Below are 22,077 nucleotides of genomic sequence, written 5' to 3' on the forward strand. Positions count from 1 at the left end.
ACTAAAAAGGTATAATTCCAATAATTTAATAGGCACTATACCGTTAAGCGATTCGAACACAATCCGGAAGTAACATAAAAAATAACGTCGCATAAAAAAATTATCTCAAAAATGCGTCAAAACTAAGTATTAAGTAATGAACTTTTAGGCAGATTTATATGGCGCGTGGTATAGTCACTATGGCGGCGAGTAGCGGGCTGTCAGCGAGTGGTCCACTCGCCGTCCGCGCGCGGGAGTTGATGTAGTGAGTGCATACCCATACAAATCCACATGAAGAATACTAACCGCTCGAGGCGAGGCGGTGCTGGTCGGATGCCGGGTGGCTGTAATGAGCTGTGACCTTTACAAGTCACATGATATAGCTATCAAGAAAAAAAACTGTCGCTTCTCTTCTTTGACAACGTGCAGTTGTTAAGAAATTAAATTTCCAATCTTAATATAAATGGTAAGCCGTGGTGGCCTAGTGGTTTGACCTATCGCCTCTCAAGCAGTGGGTCGTGGGTTCAAACCCCGGCTCGCACCTCTTGAGTTTTTCGGAATTCATGTGCAGAATTACATTTGAAATTTACCACGAGCTTTGCGGTGAAGGAAAACATCGTGAGGAACCTGCAAACCTGCGAAGCAATTCAATGGTGCGTGTGAAGTTCCCAATCCGCACTGGGCCCGCGTGGGAACTATGGCCCAAGCCCTCTTGTGCCCTGCAGTGGGACGTATATAGGCTAGGATGAATGAATGAATGAATATAAATGCTGCTTCTTTATCCTGAAACTGAACGCTTTCAATGCCGGCATCCAGCCGTAGTGTATGACAATAACGCTGTATGTAATTCCAGACCTGGCCGTATACTACGAAGTGCAAAATTCGAAGTTCGTATCTCGCCGTCCCGCTGACGCTAATATTATTTAATACGAGAGTGAGAGGGACGATACGATACGAACTTCGAATTTCGTAGTAGCTCCCCTGAGCGTTTTAACAAAAGGGGTAAAAGTTCGTGAGGGGTAACGAATAATATGTAATTGTTATGACGCGGCGGAAAAGATGCTCGGCACTTGTTTATAAGGGGTGAATAGTGTAAATGAAATCAGAGCGATACTTTCATTGTATTTGGCGTAAGTTAATATCATGCATGGGTCAATTGACACCAACTGATTTTTGACGGATACGTACTTATTCTTACTAATATTGTATTAGCGAAAGTAACTGTCGTCTGTCTGTGTCTGCCTGTCTGTTACCACTTCACGCTTAAACCGCTGAACCGATTTTGATCAAATTTGGAATAGGGATAGTTTGGGATTCTGGGAGTTCTCGCGGAATACCGATAGCCGAATTCATCGCAGACGGAGTTGCGGGCAACAGCTAGTAATAGATAAATACATAGAACGACCATAATAACTCAGGTATAAGCATATACAAGCATATTCGTATTCGTTATATTATGAGCGTGTGCCTCTACCGAGACGCGAACCTGGGGCCTCCAGCTTCATAGTCACGGTTAAACGTGGCCAAAATATACTCGGCGGCATACAATTTGGCCCGCTCTACATACAAAATTGTCTATTACCGCTTACATTCGAGGGCCAGATTTTCTGCCTCTTAGTATATTTGTTACTGTTACGTCCGTTTTCTACTCTTTACTGTCATATACTCTAAAGCTATGGCGTGCATGGAGTACGCCGTAATGTAGGCAGCGCTAGTGCTGGTGGCGAGTACTTTACCAACTGCCTACCCTGGTGTCACCCAATGCACGCCAATAAAGGCCGTTTGCTCGGGTAGGGCTAAAATATGAAGCGGTAATCTTGGGTTATGAATGACAGTTATACATTTTGACACTACTTAACCCTGGGTTAAAACTTAACTCGAACTTATATAGTAAACCATACACTGTGCGTGCAAGCGGCCCATAACGTATGTGTCGATGCATATTAAACTTGCCTAAGTCTTAAAAAAAAAATGGTTATTTAGTTTGATCTCTATCATAATCATGTGTGAGGAAATAATCCACCAATAAGATTACTTCATTTTCGTATCCTCGCTCCAGCGTTGCTTTCCTATGGGGGGCTGGTGGATGCGGAGCCTTAGGCGACTTTGATATGCGTCGACACAGTGGGATTGCTGCTCCTGTAAGTCTGGACAGCGAATGCGTTCAACTTTCACAACCATTTGTTTGTAAAATGTTAGTTTATCAGTAGTGAGCGCAACTCGCTGCGAAGTAAGACATCGCGCCAAGGGAGAGAGAGCAAAATAATGTCTTATTCCGCACAATCCATTATTGTATTATAGAAAAATTAAGCGCTGATGTGTTGTAACGCGAAATTCTAAGGACTGATAATTATTGTACATAATGTGTCAAATGAACTTGAGAATGAACAAAATGTCTCATATTTATTAATATTTTTATTATTTGGTAATTTGTTAGAGTGAGCGAATGTTGTTGACGATATGATGGTTGATTATTTTTAGTTATTGTAGCATTAGCATTCGTTTAGTCTGCGTGTTTCAATGGGTGCATGGGCCGCCAGCGTTGTGTCGTAGCGTAGCATTATTTAGCTAAGAATATGTACAACAATAATTGTGAATTGATTCGCCCAGCACGCGCCGGAGCCATCCATTGAAACAACTTTACCATTGACCTCATCCATCATTATAACGCTTCTACAGCGGGGCAACGATTAGATTATTGTAAATTAAATAGATTATAAACGATTCTAATAATTGTACACATTTTTATTTTGTAATAATTCCCTTTATGACAGTGAGATGTGGCCTTAAATAATGGGGGTACATTTTCTGTTGTTAATATGTAAATAAAAGTTGAAATATTGTAAATAATAAAAATATAAAATATATGTTTTTTGCTATAAATAAAGTTTCCTTATTCTTTAAACCCTGCATCGTCTGCAGACGTCCCACCCAGGCCGAAGTGTGGCCAAGTCCTTAGTGTAGCTTAGAGGAGGCACTATTCTATCTGCCACTTCCTTAATGGTTCAATCACAGAACTTATTATATAATTATTATCGTGTGTATTTTTACACAACCGTTGCGCCACTTTTTCACCTCTCTTGCATATTGGTTATTAAATTACGGCATAAACGCAGTAAAACGTGATCCTTTCGTAATCACAATCTCAAATAACCTATTTTTTGAGCAATTATTTATTTTATTATAGACAAGTCTGAATAAAATATATGGCTTCTTAACTTCTTAGTCATAGCCTCGCGTGTCATTTCTATTCCTCATATTAGTTGTGACTGTAATTGTGCAGTGCTAGTTGGATACTTTCCTGGTATAAATGATACCCACGCCACGCGTCTCATACTCACCGTCACCCTAACTAAAGTAGAGCGGTACTGAGTGCAGGCAGAAACTCCGACGCTAGCTTGCGTCGTGCGACGGGTCCAGCATAGGGGATTTCTTCCGGTTGGTGTCTCGCAACAGGCAGTGGCTGCTGTTGGCACTTCCCGTATTCTGCCAGCTGGAGTTCCAGACAGAAGTATCTAGAAGCATCGGGATCTTAATATCATTAAAGCCGCGTGGGCACCGCCAGACATTTTAGTTTAAAGCACGGTTTCCACCGCGAACTCGCACATGCCCGATTTTTGTTTTTTTCTGTCACTCGCTCTGCTGCTTGGCCATTTTGAATTTCGTTCTGTGAAAAATACGATTTAGATTCGCGCCATAAAGTGACATTGACGTTAAGTGACACGTCTTTTTTTTAAAGTAAAAAGCTTGACTGAGGCGTTATGCCAGTAGTGCTCGAGCTTCATACTGAACCTGCCTAAGTATTTAGCAGGAGTGCTGAGTGCAGACGGACATCTCCCCGCTAGCCTGTGTGTGACACGTGCGGCGGGTCCGGCGCTGGATTGCTCTTGTGGTAGAAGATTGTAGCAGAGTGCAGCGGCCGTAGTTGATTGACGCCTCCCGTATTCTGCCAGCCGCAATTCCAGCCAGATAAGTATCTAGAAGCATCGGAATCTTAATACCATCAAAGCTGCGTGGACACCGCCAGACATTTTAGAGTAAAACACGGTTGCCACCGCGAGCTCACACGTTCCCCATTTTTTTATTCATTTCTCACTCGCTCTACTATCTGGCCAGGCGTATTTTGAATTTCGTTCTTCTGTGAGAAATATGGTTTACAAGACTGACCAACCTATCTGTGAATTGTCATTTTTTTAATGCCGTTCTCACAAAGTATAGTACTGCTCGGTTTGATTCTCAGATACCTAGATAAGATGAGATTTTAGAAAAATATGGCTCTATCCATTGGAGCACAATTTTGCCAGTGTCCAGTAGGTTTTTCCGTTATACGGTAAAAAAAATTCTAGAAAACGAAATATGAGAGGTAATGGTGGATGAACAAAATAAAATTGATATTGATCTCAGATACCTAAGTTGGTCAGTATTGTAAGAGCTTCGTTCGCGCCATAAAGTGACATTGACGTTAACTGGCACTTGTTTTTTTTTTTAAGTAAAAGCCAGAGGCTTTATGCCAACACTGCTCGAGCCTCATACTGACCTTAGCCAAAGTAGCAGGAGTACTGAGTACAGACGGAGAACTCCCCACCGCTAGCCTGCGACACGTGCGGCGGTCCGGCGCCGGATTGTTCTTCCGGTAGAAGGTATCTCGTAGTAGGGCGCAGCGGCCGAAGTTAAAGTCGCGGGCGCGCACGCGCGATGCCTTCTGCTGCCAGCCGTAATCCCAACTCGTCACCACCCTGTACCAGTATCTAGAACAGAGGTGGCCAACTTTATTCTCATGATTTTCATACTTACCCTGTTTATTGTCTAAACTGTGTTCTAGGAATTTCTCAGTATTTCTCATAAACATGTATTGTCGCAAACATGCGTTTTTCATCATCATCATCATCATCAGCCCACAGCAGTCCACTGCTGGACATAGGCCTCTTCCAAGGCGCGCCACAACACTCTGTCTTCAGCCCCTCGCATCCATCCGCCGCCAGCGATCCTCATAAGGTGATCCGTCCACCGTGCCTCAGGACGCCCTACTACGTTTTCCCGTCCGTGGTCTCCATCCGAGGACTCGTCTGCTCCACAGCTCATCGGTCCTGTGACAGACGTGGCCAGCCCAACGCCACTTCAGTGAACTAATTCTGTGAGCAACGTCGGTGACTTTCGTTCTTTGTCGAATAATGTGATTTCAGATTTGCCATGCCACGATCGACTAGACAATGGAGGCAATCAATTTCGTGCAACTTCTGTATGTAGGTACTTGTACTATTATTTGTTCATTGACCGTACCTAACCTATCCATTACGTACGGACTCAAAGTTACCTTACGGAAATTTCAAGATTTTACTGTGTTCGTAAGAAATACATAGTGCTCTTCGTTAATCCATTTCTCACTAATATTATAATGCTAAAGTTCGTAAGTCTGTTTGTTACCTCTTCACGTCTAAATAGCTGAGCCGATTTAGATGAAATTCTGTATACAGATAGTTTGAGTCCCGGGGAAGGACATAGGGTAGTTTTTAACTCGGAAAATTGCATAGTTCTCGCGGGGTAGCGCTCAATGAATTCTACGCGGACGGAGTCGTCGTGGACAACAGCAGTATTGTTATTTGTATAAGGTACGCCCGTGCTAAATTTTATATCATTATGAGGGGAGTGGCTAGTGACTAGGCAGATGGATCGAAGCTCGAAGGAAGAGCGTCAGAAGTTGTATTTATGCGTATGAGTTGATAAACTTCGATGGCGCAATCGAGTTTCTATATTTGCTCACTAGATGGCGTTAGGAGCCGCTACAACGGCGACCAGTCAGTTTTCATACTATACCAGAGGGTCTACTCCAAAATTCGAAAATAAAAGTTCGTATCGTACCGTCCCTTTCACTCTCGTATTAAATAGTAGTACCTGGGCGACCGAGCTTTGCTCGGACAGAAAATCTATAAGCATTTTCCCAGAGGATAAGAGCAAGTTAGATCGATTTGTCATCCTCGAAAACCCCTGCATACCAAATCTCATTAGATAATACATAAATATTTGATACGACTATTTCAAAGGCGGGCGTGTCAGATATTTTGCACGTACGAAAAGTATTGTAAAATACACTTAATCCGAGGCGAGGTAAATGAGGCCTTCCTATTTGGATTATGAAATACACATTTCTCGCAATACACCCTCGCACATTTCTGGTGAAAATAGATCCTTAATTACTACTAACTTCTCGTCCGGCGACTTCTTGTTCCTCTCCCTCAGGTACCGCTCCGCCGCCCCCTTTTCCGTGCTGTCATGCAGGATGGCGCGTACGGCGGGGTCCATGTGTCGCATCATGCTGTCGTCCACGAACGGCTCTGGGGTGTGCGCCGGCACCTCCACGGGTTTCGGCAACTTCTCCGCGTATATCTGGAATTAGTGTTAACCTGGAGCTGTAAAACTTTTAGTAAAGTCAGGGACCGAAATTACTTAAAAATAACTTATCCGTCTTTCTTTTACAAAAATACAGTTTTAAAAATGAAACTACCGTGAGACTCACCAATTTTTAATGAAATAGAACCGTAACCGGTCACGTCTTAAATCGAGTTTAACTCGTCATTTTTCGGGCTACTTCGTAGCCATTCTTCCCGGAGCGATGCGACTCGTCGGCTGCAACAACACGCGCACTGCGGGCTCGCGTGACTACCCGACGAAACTAATACCGGCGCATAACTACACGTTTTCATTAAATAACATTCATTTTTAACCCCCGACGCAAAGAGCTATAAGTTTGACTGCTATGTGTCCATGTCTGTCTGTCTGTGGCACCGTAGCTCTTAAACGGGTGGACCGATTTGAATGCGTTTTTTTTGTTGAAAAGCAGGTTTTCTAGCGATGGTTCTTAAGACACGTTTTATCAAAATCGGTTCAGCCGTTTTTGAGATATTGAACTTTGAAGTGACAAAGTCGGGGGTTTGCCAACTTTTTGGTGGTTAGGTTATTACTAATTTAGTTATAACCTAACCACCAAAAAAGGATGTACAGTTGTTCTTATATTTTCAGTAAAAATATTATCAAAAATATGTGAACATTACCACACTACATATAGATACTCTATTGTTAACGGCATAGAAGCGTGTTCAGGTATTTTTTTGATTTAATTTTTACTCTGGTAAGTATACGATACGAACTCGACTGTACAGGGTGAAAAAATGAGACGACGAATTCTAGGTGTTTATTTACCGCTAAAAGTTCCTTCGCCAGCTCGATAGACACTTCTATATCGCGGGCCTGCCGGTCTTTAGCTTGTTCCAACACTGTCAGCAAATTTTCCTGGCACCATTTGCGTTGGCGACGCTTCGCCTTCTGCATGACATCGGCTCCGAATGCGTGAGACATCTTTACGTAGTAATTTTATAATGAAGGTAAGAAAGCTAGTAAAAATAAACGAAAATTTAGAATTTTGCTTTATTTCAGTTACTTTTGACAGGAATTTGAAGGAAAAGTTGTTTTTTTTATTATTTTGTGCGTTCGGCCAGGCTAAAGTCGGGGACCATATCGCCTCGTCATTATTTTAATTCAATTTGTTTGAACGACAAGATTGAAATGTAAGTGAAACGTGTTTTTAAAAAAAAAAAAAACTTGTTTTTTTTAAGTGCTTAGACAGGTGAAGGGAGTTACGGCCATGCGGTAAAATAGTATAAATAATATGGAACGTATCCTTCTCTCCCAATTCTCTCCATACTCCTTTAGACTTGGAATAAATCACGTCCGAATTGGCACCAATTCTGTAAATTCAGTCTGACTCCAAATAAAACTAGAATAAACTCAATATATATATTTACAATTGATTTTCTAACTTATCTATAAAACAAACAATATTAACAGATTTAATTACTTACAATAAAATTAGCCCTGTTTAAAAAGTTCCAACTAATTGAATTACTAGCTATGGCCCGCGACTCCTTCCGCGTAGAAGTATGAAAAATAGTTTACATCCTATTCTCAGACCTACAGAATATACACAAAAAATGACATAAAAATCGGTCAAGCTATTTCGAAGGAGTTGGATCACAAACATTTTTGACCCGAGAATTAGATTAGATTGATATTCTAACTTATCGATAAAACAGACAATATTAACAGATTTAATTACTTACAATAAAAAAAAAATAGCCCTGTTTAAAAAGTTTCAACTTGTACCTTCCCTGCTATACAACATTTATACTGTAATCAGGAAATTAACTGCATGGTAGGTACAGTAAGTGCAAAAATATTGATATGGTCAAAGTACAAAAATATGTATACCCTCCTGATTCTTGACATTTTTTAACAAATTTAGTGCTTAAGACCTAAACATGGTTGCCCTGCTTTGTTATTTTGGATATTATTTCTAAATTCTTAGAATTCTTTATTCAATTAACAATTTGTACTTTATAAAGTACATTCGGTCGTTATTCTTAGTGTTAATTGGTCCTTTAAAGTACGCGAGGACTCAGGCCAGGAGGATACACGACTTTATGCACTTAACATCATAGTCAACTGTGCTTAACACTAAGGTGGTAGTTTTTTTTTAACATTCATAAGTGCTTGTTATAGCCTAAATTGAATAAAGATATTTTGACTTTGACTTTTGCACTTGACTGGACAAGAAGAGAAAAGTGAATAATCACCATCAGATGTTTAAATTTTGTCATAGGTATAGTAAAGTGAAAAAAGTTTTTCCATGTCTTTGTGGCATTGACATAAGATTGATTTTTACTTGGCCTGTGTAAAAACTTTTTTCACTTTATCTACACATAATCTCTGATGTATAAGAAACATCAGAGATTACGATGTGATGATGTATAAAATCATAAAATGTAATATACATTTTGACTTTTGACTATTAATTTTGACTTTGTGATCGTCCAGGTTTTCTTCCCATGATGGGGCTACCTCCCATCTGGCGTATGAGCCCTCTTAAGCCCTTAGCCTCACGGATTCCGCTGTCCAGGTGTTCTGAAGGTACAGCACAGAAGTCATCAACAAGGGGCAGGGGCCCACTGAGGCGCTCTGAGTACTGTGCAAGTCGGGACTGATGGCCGCTGGGTGATGACCGCTCTATGGGTTGTTGTTGGGTCTGTAAAGTTTTTAATAAAAATTGGATATATCAGTGCAGCGGTTCTTAACCTTTTGGGCTGGCGACCCAAAGTGTAAATATAAATTGTAGTCCACGACCCTAAAACACTGCAAAAATTAACATCAAAGAAATTTTTTGCAAGGCTTTTATCAGAGAATCCCTGCGACCCAAATGTGGGTCGCGACCAGAGGTTAAGAAACGCTGTATTAGTGGTTTATTACAATTACAGGGAGATAATTGACAGTTACGGTTTATTTTATATTTTGATTTTTGTATTTTGTTTCTTTTCTTTTGTATAATAAAGTTTAAATACACACAAAGGTATTTTTAAACCCTGACACAAAAAGAGGGGTGTTATAAGTTTGACACCAATGTCTGTCTACGCATTATAGGCCTCAAATGGATGGACCGATTTCAATATGTTTTTGTTTTACACGAAAGCAAGTTTTCTTGCAGTGGTTCTTATAGCTGTTTGATAAAAATCAGTTCAGCTAGTTTTAGGACAGAATTTTGAAATGACAATGTCCCCTGGCATTGCTTTACAACTTTTGTAAGTTAGTTAGGGTATTAACTTTGTGGTCTCGCTAATAATAATGAAATCAAAGTGTCCTGACCTGCATGAACAGATTTTGTATTATGTAGCCAATATTGTCTTCAATGCTGCGCATCCACTGCATCAAAATCGGAGTGTATGCAAGCACAGTACGGATTTGTTGCCATGTATAGATTTCTATGGTGCAGATATTCCGATCCAGTGCACACAGTACCATAGAAATCTATACAAAGCAACAAATCCATCCGCTCTGTAAGGCTTGATTCCGATGCAGTGGATTGACTCAAAACCTCATTAGCATGTTTCAGTACTAAAACAGCTACTTTAAAAAAGTATGTGAAATCCCAAAACTAGTTTTTTTATTTCTTATTATTTTATAACCTTCCCTCTCAGCGCAGCAAGCTCATCCTGCAGCCTTTTGACCATGGATGCGTCACTCTCATAACTGGTCAGGGTTGGCTGTGGCATGCACTGGAACACAGTGGCCAGTAAATTGTGCAGTGATACCAGCACGGAGTCTTGCCATGCTCGGGTGAAGAATAGGCTGAATGTTGGGTTCTCTTCTGGCTTTTGGATATAAGGAAGCACTGGAAATAGAGAAGAGTTTGATGATGCAACTTTTCAGCAAGAATCATATTCAATAAAACACTCCATTTATTTTATTTTATATGAATTTATTTGCGCCTTGCAAATGCTAATGGTCACAAGATTTTTAGGAACATGCAATATCAGGAAACATAACCTGAATATGATTTCAAAACAGATTGTATGAAGGCACTCACTAAACCAATCCCTCCATTCATTCTGCCCTTGTAATTCTGGAAGCATCTTGGCAAAGAACTCTGTGACCCTCTCATTCTTCACTCCGCCTGTTCCTTGTGCGGCCGTAATTAAGTACAGCTTGTATAAGCTGTACTCCAACTTTTTTACAGCTGTAACAGTAGAATTCATGCCATTTCTACGATATGTGCATTACATTTCCACAGCAACAATGTTTATTGAGTAGTGACCCACAGAGCATTCAATACAAAGAAGAAACCTTACCTGGCTGAACATGAATCTCTAGTTTTGAAAATACTAAGCTGTCGAGATGCGACCAGTACTCCTTGAAGCCGTTAAGATCAGAAACATTTATGTAATGCAGTATTTGATCTACAATTTTATCTACCCTAAAACCTTTGTCTTTATCAGCTTTCAAATCGGTGTCGAACGCTTTTACAGTTGTTGTGAATCCTCTATACAGCAAGTACTCTCTTACTAATTCATCAACAAACTGTACGTGAGCCATTTTGTTCAAATTTTATGATAGTAATTAATAATATTAATATTTTGTTTTCAAACTACGAATAATAGAAAGCAAGCAATGACGTTTTCTTTCTGTAAGTTGCCATCCCTGTCCACAGACTACTAAAAAAAAATTACTCTTACACTTGGTTCACATACTGTTCTTGTTGGTCGACTGCCTTTTAACCTTTTAACCTTTACTATGTATTACATTAATGTAAATTAAATTGTTACACATTGTCAAAACTTATAACTGGACTATGCAACAACTAAAACACAATTCGATTAATATCACTTCTCGCTGAAGTTTCCTTTTCTATTTTTTTTTTAATTTTTAATCTCAAGAGAACAGAGAACGCAGTTTAACTTACCAACATACACAAACAATTAAATAAATACCATCGGAGAGTGGGTAGAGTGTCGATCGCGATCGGTTGTGTTTAAATTTCCAATTAGCGAAAAAAATATATATTTTGTTTTTTATGGTATAAATAATACTAATAAGTTGCTATTCCTTTGTCGTTATATGGTGGTGGTGTTATAGGTAAGTTTTTCCTGGTTTTGGTTTGGATTTAATCCGTAGAATAGTTTTAATTTTATTTTTGTTTGTGTTTGGGGGGTAGTCCATGCCAGCTTCCTCATGGAAGAAATGGATGGCTTGGACGACCCTGGAGGAGGGAATTTTTCCTCAATTGTTAGTAATGTCGATTTAGCTCAACATGAGCAATTTGAAAGAGAACAAGCGAAACTGATTTCCCTTTCAATGAAGGAATTTGAGGGGAAAAAATGCGCGAGGAAGCAACGCAATAAAAAAAAAAGAAATTCTAATAAAAGTGATGGTGAGCGATGCCGTTCAAGGTCCGCTTCATCTTCTGGGGACTCAATGCAAAGCCCGGTCAGTGATAGCCAAAAGGATACACCGCTCCCCTTAGGCCAAAATATCGTCAGTCAGACTCCGCCATCGTTCTCTCCCCAGAACATTTAGTTACACACCCACCTACCCAGAATGAAACTCAAACTCCTGCCTCCCCCTTTACACCGATAGGACGAGAAAAATATTCTGAACGTGATCAGGGGCCCTTTATTGTACACGTCCAGAGAATAGAAGTTTCTCCAGATTCAGGAACCATTTTGAACCCGGTAGCGTTTGGTCTTTTTTTACAAAAACGAAAAAGGGAATTCCCTAATATAATTGACGGCACTGTTAAAAGGATTGGGCGCAACAGAGTGTCTATTAATTTCCACTCTGCTATCGACGCGAACTTATTTCTAGACTCCCCAACATTAGTCCATCATAAATACAAGGCATCTATTCCCTCGTTCAATGTTACTAGGATGGGATTAGTGCGGGGTGTTCCGTCTGAATGGTCCCCGGAAGAGATTTTAGAAAACATCCAGGTCCCCGACAATTCAGGAGGTGCCCGTCCTGTGAAGGCCCGCAGACTAAACTACAAAAAAAATAATCCAGATGGCACGTACTGCTGGCTTCCCGCACAAACAGTAGTAATAACTTTCGATGGCCAAGTCCTACCGAAAAGAATTTTCATGTGTTTTAACTCTCTCCCAGTAGAGCAATATGAACTACCTACTATTCAATGCTTTCGTTGCTGCCGGTTTGGGCACACAAAAGAAAAATGCCGCTCGACCCCTCGCTGCTTCCGCTGTGGCAACTCCCACACAGGTGACTCCTGCAGGGCTGATGCAGAGGAAGGTTACTGCTGCAATTGCCCCGAAGGATTGGGTGCTGGTCACTTTGCCAATAGTAAAAACTGTCCGGAATACAACCGTCAACTTTTAATAAAAAAGTCAATGACCAGCGAAAATATTTCATATGTAGAAGCATCTAATCTTCATGCTAAGATCACCCGCAAATCCTATGCAAATGCAACTTCATCTCCTTCAGGAGCATCTATGTCGTATAAAAAAACAACCTTTTATACTCCTCGTCCTCCTCCTCCACCTCGTAAAGGATATGATAAAGAAGCTCACAATGCCATTATTAGAGACCCAGTTATTAACACAGGCCCTGTTTTTCCGGATAAACCTTCTGAAAAATCTAATGAAATTATCATTAACGAGTTGATCAAAATACTGTCTTATTTTGTGAAGGTATTCTCCCCTTCTAGCCCCCTGGCAGATAGTTCTTTGTTATCCCACGTTGCTCCACTTATTTCATCATTTCTGTTTTCTTCTAATAATGGATCAAGTAGTAATTCAGTGGAACTGCCGTAGTATCAGCAATAAAAAACATGACTTCATCTTTTTAATTAATAAATACAATCCTATTCTAATAGCCGTATCAGAAATATGGCTTAAAGTTGACAATAATTTCAAATTACCTGGGTACGTGTCTTTGATGGACTGCCGGGCAGATGGACGTGCTGGATGTGCCTTGTTTATCAAAGACCACTGTCCATTCACTCCCATTCCCACTCAGCACAGCAATAGTTGGCACTCAATTTGTGCCCGCGTAGAAGGAATCACTTTTCTATCCTTGTACATTCCAAGCCCGTCTAATGAAATTTTAACTGAGTTAAGACATTTAATCGTGTCCCTCCCACAACCAACTATTATCATGGGTGATTTTAACGTTCATCATCACGTGTGGGGTTGTGATAATAATGATCTACTTGGAGAGCAATTTTTGGAAGTCATCGACTTGACAAATCTTTGTCTCTTAAATTCGGGATCCCCAACGTTACGTACGTTACCGGATCAAGCATCTAGTGCAGTGGACTTATCTTTATGCTCACCTACACTCGCCTCGCAGATTACCTGGGAAGTTCTGGATAGCTCGTATGGTAGCGACCACTTTCCAATTCTTCTTTGTCTTCAATCTCTATCTTTGAAAAGGCCTCCTATTACTAAACCCCTTTTAATTTACAATATTAATGGAGCTGACTGGGATACTTATAAAAAAATCTTAAATAATGAAGTTAATTTTTTACCCCCAATTACCTCAAATTCAATTGAAAATTGTTCCGACGCCATTGTTCTTGCAGTTAAATCCGCCGCGGAAAAAGTTTTTCCTCTCAAGAATACTGCCCAAGGCAAGGTACCTTCCCCACCGTGGTGGGACAAAGAATGTACACAAGCGGTAAAAAACAGGAAAAAAGCTGAACATACGTATTCTGCCAATATGACGTCGGAGAATTTTTTAACTTTAAGAACCGTCATGGATGAAACTAAATTATTACTAAGGAACAAAAAGTTCGATAGTTGGAAGGAATTCTGTTCATCTTTAAGCCCTAACACCCCAGCTAAAGTAGTTTGGAATAACATAAAACGATTTAGAAGATCATATATCCCCCGCTCGTGTCTGTATCCTGCTTCGCAAGAATGGGCAGAGTCTTTTCTAACTAACATAGCCCCACCTTACGTACCAACAGCCTTGGATTTACCCGTAGATAATTTTATTACCGAGTCAGCAAATCCTTTAGATGAAAGTTTTTCTATCCAAGAACTTAAAAATGTTTTAAAATCTGTAAAAGATTCCACTCCGGGCCACGATGGCATACCATACTCCTTTATAGCCAAAGCAGGTGAACCCTTCCTTCAATATCTACTAAACCTGATAAACTGCATATTACATACAGGCCGTCCGCCCTCTTCCTGGAAATCCCAAATTGTTATTCCTATTCCCAAATCATCCAGAGATCCTAACGATCCACGATCACATCGTCCTATAGCTTTATCCTCAGTGTTGCTCAAGATCTTAGAGCATCTAATTAAAAACAGATTAGAATGGTTTATGGAGAGTGAGGGCCTGTTCGGGAATTCTCAGTACGGTTTTAGAAAGGGAAAAAGTACTATGGACAGTCTTAGCATTTTTACTTCTGACATTCGACTATCTTTTTCGAGGGGAGAGTCAGTAGTCGCTGTGTTTTTGGATGTGGAGGCCGCTTACGATAACGTCCAGCTCCCCATTCTCAGGGAAAAATTCCGCAAGCTGAGAATTCCGGAGAGGTTGGCCAATCTCGTGGGTAACCTTCTTTCAGAACGAAATATTACTTTTCGCGGAAGAGATCCGCAAATCAACCCCTCGCGATTAGTCTGGCGAGGACTACCGCAAGGATCTGTCCTTAGTCCGCTATTATACAATTTATATACACATGACTTGGAGGAATCTGCTGCAGGTTGCCACTTTTTACAATATGCGGACGACTTACTTATTTACTCCACTAATAGCGATATACAATCTGCCAGTGAATCAATTTCTACATCCCTTCACTCAGTAAACTCGTGGCTAATAAGCAATGGATTGTCTCTTTCACCGACTAAAAGTACCGCTGTCATGTTCACCCGAAAACGAGTAATCCCTATCGTAAATATTTCAATCCACGGCGTGGATATTCCTATAAGCTCTCATCATAAATTTCTTGGGGTGGTTTTAGACTCCAAACTGACCGGTGCCTTGCATTTTGAACACATAGCCAAGAAATGTGAACGAGGTCTTAACACACTTAGATGCCTCTCTGGGGTTTGGTGGGGGGCCCATCCAACGTCCCTTAGGCTGTTATACAATGCAACTGTTCGAAGTGTATTAGATTATGGTTCATATCTGTTAGTTCCAGGTAACAAGGCAGGATTTAGAAGACTCGATCTCATACAGTCGAAAGCCTTAAGAATTATATCGGGAGCTATGAGATCAAGTCCTATAAACGCGTTGCAGGTGGAATGCGCTGATCCCCCCTAAACTTGCGTAGACAATTTCTGGCTGACAGCTTTTTATTTCGTGCCCTTCAGTTCTCTCACCACCCCATACTTAACCGGTTGTTAGACATGAAATCTTCCCCCTATTGGAATTATAAAGATTTACCCTGCCTCGTGAAAAGTTTGCAGAAATTTCAATCCATTAAGGACCCAGTGCACCACTCTAAAAATCTACCTCTGTTCGAGTTCAAATACAGCACTATTGTCTACCAGCCTAGAGTAATTCTGGACTTCGATATTTGTCATAACGATCCACATGCCGACGAATACCTCCATCAAATTCTTAATCGAGAATGGCATGACTGGAACACGATTTACTCTGACGCTTCAAAGCTATCCCCAGTTGGCTGCGTAGGTGTAGGAATATACCACTCACAATATAACATTATTCAAAAAGTAAAATGCCCACCGGTTACCTCCGTATTTACTGGGGAATGTATAGGAGTATTGGAAAGTGTTAAATACATTTTAATTTTTAAGTTAAAGAAAACCATTATATTTTCTGATTCACGTAGCTGCCTACAAGCTTTACTATCAAACCCTTTTTCTGTCAAGTTTCATAACCCAATTATATACCAAATCAAGGACTGTCTTATCACATGCAAATTACGGGGTTATGAAGTAACTCTTGTATGGGTCCCAGGTCACTCGGGGGTCTCTGGCAACGAAAAAGCTGACCAATTAGCCAAGGACGCAGTAGTGGATGGCGACAAGGTCCCTTTCAAGAATTATTGTCATGACGTACTAACATTATCGTCTGAATCATTGATGCACGCATGGTCTTCCTATTGGAAAATATCTAGCAAAAATAAGGGTAGGCTATTTTCTCTAGTCCAACCTGCAGTCTCAAGAAAACCATGGTTCGCTAAATCATTCATTCCAAAAAAGTATTGCTCAACCATCATTCGAATGCGTCTGGGACATTGTTGCATTGCCACTCATCTGGCGAAAATTCACATTAGGGACTCCTCCCTCTGCGAGTGTGGAATGGATGAGGGTTCCCTTAACCATATTTTCTTTGCTTGTGACAAATACGACAATACTGCCTTCTATGACGAGCTGATTAGATTGAAGGTTCCGTTTCCTACTCATATTTTAGAGCTTCTGCAATTTAAGCCAAAACAAAAAGAAATATTTTTTGCACTTGCACAATTCTGTCAGCAAAACGATCTCAATCTGTAATTGTACATTTATTATGAAATAGAGTATATATAGATAAAATATATAAATCGTAATTACTCAGTTCTATTTTTTGTGGTGGTTTAGGTACCTACTTACCTACTATAACACTCTCTGGGTATTAATTAACATTAAAGTAATGACTATCTAAATATAGTTTGTAGTAGAAATAATTACTAACAGTAGTGGTTTTCCTGGTTTACTTTGGGTTTGTGATTCCCTCTTTTCAGGAATAGCAACTGCCTCTTCTCCTCCGAAATTTTTTTATAAGAGAAATCGACATGACGCTGGCTCAATCGAAAGGCATAGCCAAAATACAAAAAAAAAAAAAAAAAAAAAAAAAATACCATCGAATCGACGAAATGTCAATCGTGCACAATAATCAGCTGTCGATTTTTATTGCAATAATTTATTATGAACACAATGTGTATTAAATAAATGTGAATCATCATTGTTAGTTAAGAAACAATCACGGTGGTGATATTGGGTTTGTGCGGCGTGGGACGATGGCGCGGTGTTTCGGAGAGTGACGGTGACCGCGACGGCGAGGCGGGCGGGCGAGGTCCGAAGCGGGCAGGGACAGGCACAGGGAGCCAGGGCCAGGCATGCGGGGACATGGGGAGCCTCGGGCACGTCGCGCGGCCTGCGCGTCTACAAGATCGTGGTACTGGGCGACGGCGGCGTCGGCAAGTCCGCGGTTACGCTGCAGTTCGTCAGTCACAGCTTCCTCGATTACCATGACCCTACTATAGGTACCACTGTTGTTCATGATTCTGAGCTAAGCTAACGGTAACGGTTATAATTTATCACTTTATTGAGCTTGCTGTTGCTTGTTGATAATGCTTACCAGTAATAGTAGTTTAATAAGAGATTCATGCATAATAATGTTCTGTATCAATTGGAAAATGTAGTAAAATGAACTAGTTTTATTTAAAATATTTGGGAAACAGTAATTTAATATACTGTTTTATTTATGTAGTGGCATGTATATGTATAAATCGTCGGGTGACAACCAAAAGTCACTAATTACCACCTAAAGTCAAAAGGGATAATCAAACTTATGCATAGCACTGTAAGGTTAATATTCCACTAATATTTTTTTTGCAGTTAGTGACTTTTGCTTGTCACCCAACAAAATACAACTGTTGCTTGTGAACAAAGGTTTATGTTTAATTTAATTAAAATTATAATTAGTTAATGTTTGTGTTTCAGAGGACTCATATCAGCAGCAAGCTGTTATTGACGGAGAACCAGCATTGTTGGACATTCTGGATACTGCAGGCCAGGTATGTTTCTGAATTTTCAATATTGGCATGGCATTTTCAGATTTACTTTTAAAATATTCAATTTTGGTACATATCAATCTTGCAATTTAGGAGAATGTATACTATGTTATGGTTACAGTTTGTTTGGCAGTTGTTTTTACGATTAATTTGTTTATCATTTTTATTCTGAACCACTATTTTTATTCTTTACCCTCCTCTGTCTGAAATACATATAAAGAAGAGCTATTCAAAGTTAAAATATTAATTAAGTAAAGTAAGTCTGTGTATTGGAACAATCTATCAACTAGTATCAAATCCATTTATAATGACATCAAAGGGACAGCAAAATTTGGTTGTTAAACACGGTCGGTTGGATGTTATAACTAGTTTTATTTTGGTTTAAAAGATTGTGATGAGACTTTTTTTTGGTTGTTACATTCGATATGTTGTTCTATAAACAGCAAGCTAATCATGCCGTAATTTCCAGGTGGAGTTCACAGCCATGCGCGAGCAGTACATGCGGTGTGGCGAGGGCTTCGTGCTGTGTTACTCGGTGACGGACCGGCGGTCGTTCCGCGCCGCGGCGGAGTACCCGCGCCTGCTGGCCGCCGCGCGCCCGCTGGAGCGCCTGCCGCTCGTGCTGGTCGGGAACAAGCTGGATCTCGCGCAGCGCTGTCGCCAGGTCAGCATAGATTAAGCCAGCAGCAAAGTCTGCACGGAGCCTACCACAGGCTTGGCTTGGGGAAAGCCAGGGTGTGCACGCTATCTACCATTATCCAAGGGATGAAAGTTGTTCAATCCCCAATGTGCATGTATTGTAATAGGATTGAGGAATTAGTACATTTTTTGGTGGAGTGTGTATTGACTAAGGATAGTGAGAGGTATTTGAGTGATTTGGACCTGTTCAATGGTGCAGTGAATATTATTTTGAGTTGTCCGGTATCAGAAGATGCAGTACGATTATACAGGTTCATCAAGCACTCCTTTGCAGCCAGATAATCTGGACATTGCAGGAGAAGTGTTTGATGAAAGTGGCCATCGAGTCTTTCAATTAGCCTGGCATAGTCAAACAGGTGTACCTAAGCATCAAATAAAAAATAGAAAAAATAAGTTTCTCTCAATGACAATAAGTATCTATTATTACTTTTTTCGACCCATTCTGTCAGTTGATTTGATTGAACTTGAAAAGAGCTGTTGATCATTTAACGTCAAAGAGGTTTTGATAATTGTATTTCCTGGTTAATCCGGCCGCCTTTGCACTTTTCATCAGGTTAAATAGGGCTCAAGCACGGGTCAGTTTTATCTGAAAAACTGTTCTGTTATCAGGTGACGACGGAAGAGGGCGCGGCGCTGGCCACGCAGCTGGGCTGTCCGTTCTTCGAGACGTCGGCGGCGCTGCGGCACTTCGTGGACGACGCGTTCCACGCGCTCGTGCGCGAGATACGGCGCCTAGAGCGGCAGAGACAGGTAGCGATCATAATGTTATAAGTAATAATTCTTTGTGGCATAATCTATACATATAGCTATATTAGGCTTTGCGCATAAACTATTATCACAGAATATAATTCGCATAGTTTGATTACGCAGCATTTCGTTAGTCCTAATATTATTTGGTCATATTTTTCAAGCTCCGAATTATGTCTACGCAGAAATTTAATGAGTATAAAATTGTTTTGCCAATAACTAGCGTTGCAGAAATTGTGTGTTTTGCCATAAAATTATTTGACTGAATAATCCAGATATACCTAATATTTATATCTAACCGATTTTTCTAGTCAATAATATTTATTTCAGTTTAAAAAACACATGCCATACATATTGTCTAGTCTAGAAGCTATGGACAAAGAATACCAAGACACTAAAACCTATGTTTGCCCCCTGTTCCACCTATCCCTACCGCTATATCCCCCATGATAGAGGTACGTGAATATTTTTCCTTTATTTGGTACCGGTAGGGATAGATGGAAAGAATATGTCCAATTATCCCTCCCAGCTCCCACCGGTAGGGACATGTGGAATTTTTCCAACCATCCATACTTGCTGACCGTTTGGTAGGGACTTGTGGACTTTTTTCCAACCAACCATACTAGATGGCCTTTTGTAGTGACTTGTAGATTTTTTTCCAACCATCCATACTTGCTGACCGTTTGGTAGGGACTTGTGGACTTTTTTCCAACCAACCATACTAGATGGCCGTCTTGTAGTGACTTGTAGATTTTTTTCCAACCATCCAAACCGACTTCCAGGTGATTCTCAGAACGTATTTTTTTATAAAATAGAAACAAAACGGTCAGCTAATATGGATGGTTGGAAAAAATCCACAAGTCCCTACCACACGAGCAGTTAGTATAGATAGTTGGAAAAAACCACAAGTCCCTACCAGGCAGGCACTTAGTATGGATGGTTGGAAAAAACCCACAAGTCCCTAACAAACGGTCAGTTGGTATGGATGGTTGAAAAAAATCCACAAGTCCCTACCAGGCGGGCACTTAGTATCGATGGTTGGAAAAAAATCCACATGTCCCTACCGCCGTGGATTTTAGTAGAAATACATGGAATGATATCCCTACCAGTGGAGAAGAAAGGAAAAAATATTCCACATATCTCTATCAGGGGGATACAGCAGTAGGGATAGGTGGAACAGGGGATGTTTTGCCTGCATCCATCATCAGATCTCGTTCTATTTTTGGTCAAAGTACACCCAAGAGACATAGTAACAAGCCATAACGTATTAAGTGTTAATTTGTCGGCAGGCGTCGCTAATGGGCACGTCGATATCGACGGGCGGCGGGCGCCGGCGCTGGCGACGCTTGCGCAGCATCTTCGCGCTCGTGTTCCGGCGCCGCCGACGGCACCACAGCTCGCCCTAACCTACCGTAAGCTAACGCGTAACCTACCTTAATGGCGGCTACTAAGTATTGTTCAATACTGTAGAAATAGATAATGCAAGTGCACCCGTTGGCTGGTTAAGGAAAACATTAGAATTTTAATATTCTCTTTCTTCTAAGTCGGACACTACATCAGAGTTTAATATATTCTGCCATTCCATTCTTGCACAGCTGGAAAACGTCCACCGTTGAGCACAGTCTCTCCATAGCCCGTTGCGTGATTCTGAGCCTATCCAAAAAGCTATTTGGTCATTTGGGCAATTAGTGCACGTAAATGTGTCAAAACATTTGACTGACCAGATTATCTGAAAGACAGAACACATACGGGTGTGGCTTGTAATGTGAGCTAATAATTAAAACATAGATCTAATTCCTCAAACTGAACAACATTAATTGAGCGACTTTTAAAAATAATTAGTGTTTTAATTTGTATTACACTTTAAAGTTTATTCAAAGAAGCAATGTAAAGCAAAATGCTTGATGCTTGTAGCGTGACAGGCGACGTCAATTGGGTTCTAGGATGGCGTAAATTGATAGTAGTATTTAATTTGTATGAAAAAAGGAAAATTCAAAGACTCCATTATTATTTTTAAAAGTCTCTGAACTAAATGTTGTTCAGTTTGACGAGGACGATCTATGTTTTAATTTTTTGCTCGTATTACAGGCCACACCACCCGGTATAGTAGATTGTACAACAAGAGCAGAGCGAGCCGGTACGGCGAGGGTAGATAGACACGTCGAGGGGAAAATGGGTTTAATGCTCGAGTTTTACACTGCTTTTCACTTCGATGGCGAGAAAATGAAATAGCAACAGTGGAGACAATTAATTAATTGTTCACGTACTAATCTTTTATTGTTCATGCATTACTGAATAATTATAAATTTTTAATTTTATTGATCTATGTTGATTGATTTGGTTGATTTTTGGTTTTATATAAATTAAAAATTATAAAAAAAATTGTAGGGACTTCTTTGTTTGTGGCTGTTTACACCTGATTGCATTGGTCTTAGACGGAGATTTTATTTTATGCACTTGAGCATAAAAAGTCATTTTATGTCGCCTAGATCTAACATAAATACGAACTTACGAGCATGACAAGTGAAACTACATTTTTATTTTATAAATGTAGTGTATGGCAC

At 40.3% G+C, this 22,077-nt stretch overlaps 2 protein-coding genes and 1 pseudogene across 2 annotated transcripts; 1 reads left to right on the top strand and 2 right to left on the bottom strand.

The window, feature by feature from the left end:
• Positions 1-3,127: 3,127 nt before the first annotated feature.
• On the bottom strand, positions 3,128-7,466 carry LOC141434819 (uncharacterized; annotated as a pseudogene).
• Positions 7,467-7,762: 296 nt separating this feature from the next.
• On the bottom strand, positions 7,763-10,972 carry LOC141434814 (WD repeat-containing protein 91-like). Its single transcript, XM_074097259.1, has 4 exons — positions 10,653-10,972; positions 10,391-10,540; positions 9,990-10,195; positions 7,763-9,055 (listed from the first exon to the last, which is right to left on the bottom strand). The coding sequence occupies exons 1-4, from the start codon at positions 10,894-10,896 to the stop codon at positions 8,822-8,824; spliced, it is 834 nt and encodes a 277-aa protein (XP_073953360.1). The 5' UTR covers positions 10,897-10,972; the 3' UTR covers positions 7,763-8,821.
• Positions 10,973-11,738: 766 nt separating this feature from the next.
• LOC141434901 (GTP-binding protein Rit2-like) lies at positions 11,739-22,069 on the top strand. Its single transcript, XM_074097390.1, has 6 exons — positions 11,739-11,787; positions 17,312-17,536; positions 17,997-18,070; positions 18,537-18,731; positions 19,376-19,516; positions 20,803-22,069. The coding sequence occupies exons 1-6, from the start codon at positions 11,739-11,741 to the stop codon at positions 20,917-20,919; spliced, it is 801 nt and encodes a 266-aa protein (XP_073953491.1). The 3' UTR covers positions 20,920-22,069.
• The last annotated feature ends 8 nt before the right edge of the window (positions 22,070-22,077 follow it).

The sequence above is a fragment of the Choristoneura fumiferana genome, chromosome 14 (genome assembly GCF_025370935.1).
Source record: "Choristoneura fumiferana chromosome 14, NRCan_CFum_1, whole genome shotgun sequence".
NCBI lineage: Eukaryota > Metazoa > Arthropoda > Insecta > Lepidoptera > Tortricidae > Choristoneura > Choristoneura fumiferana.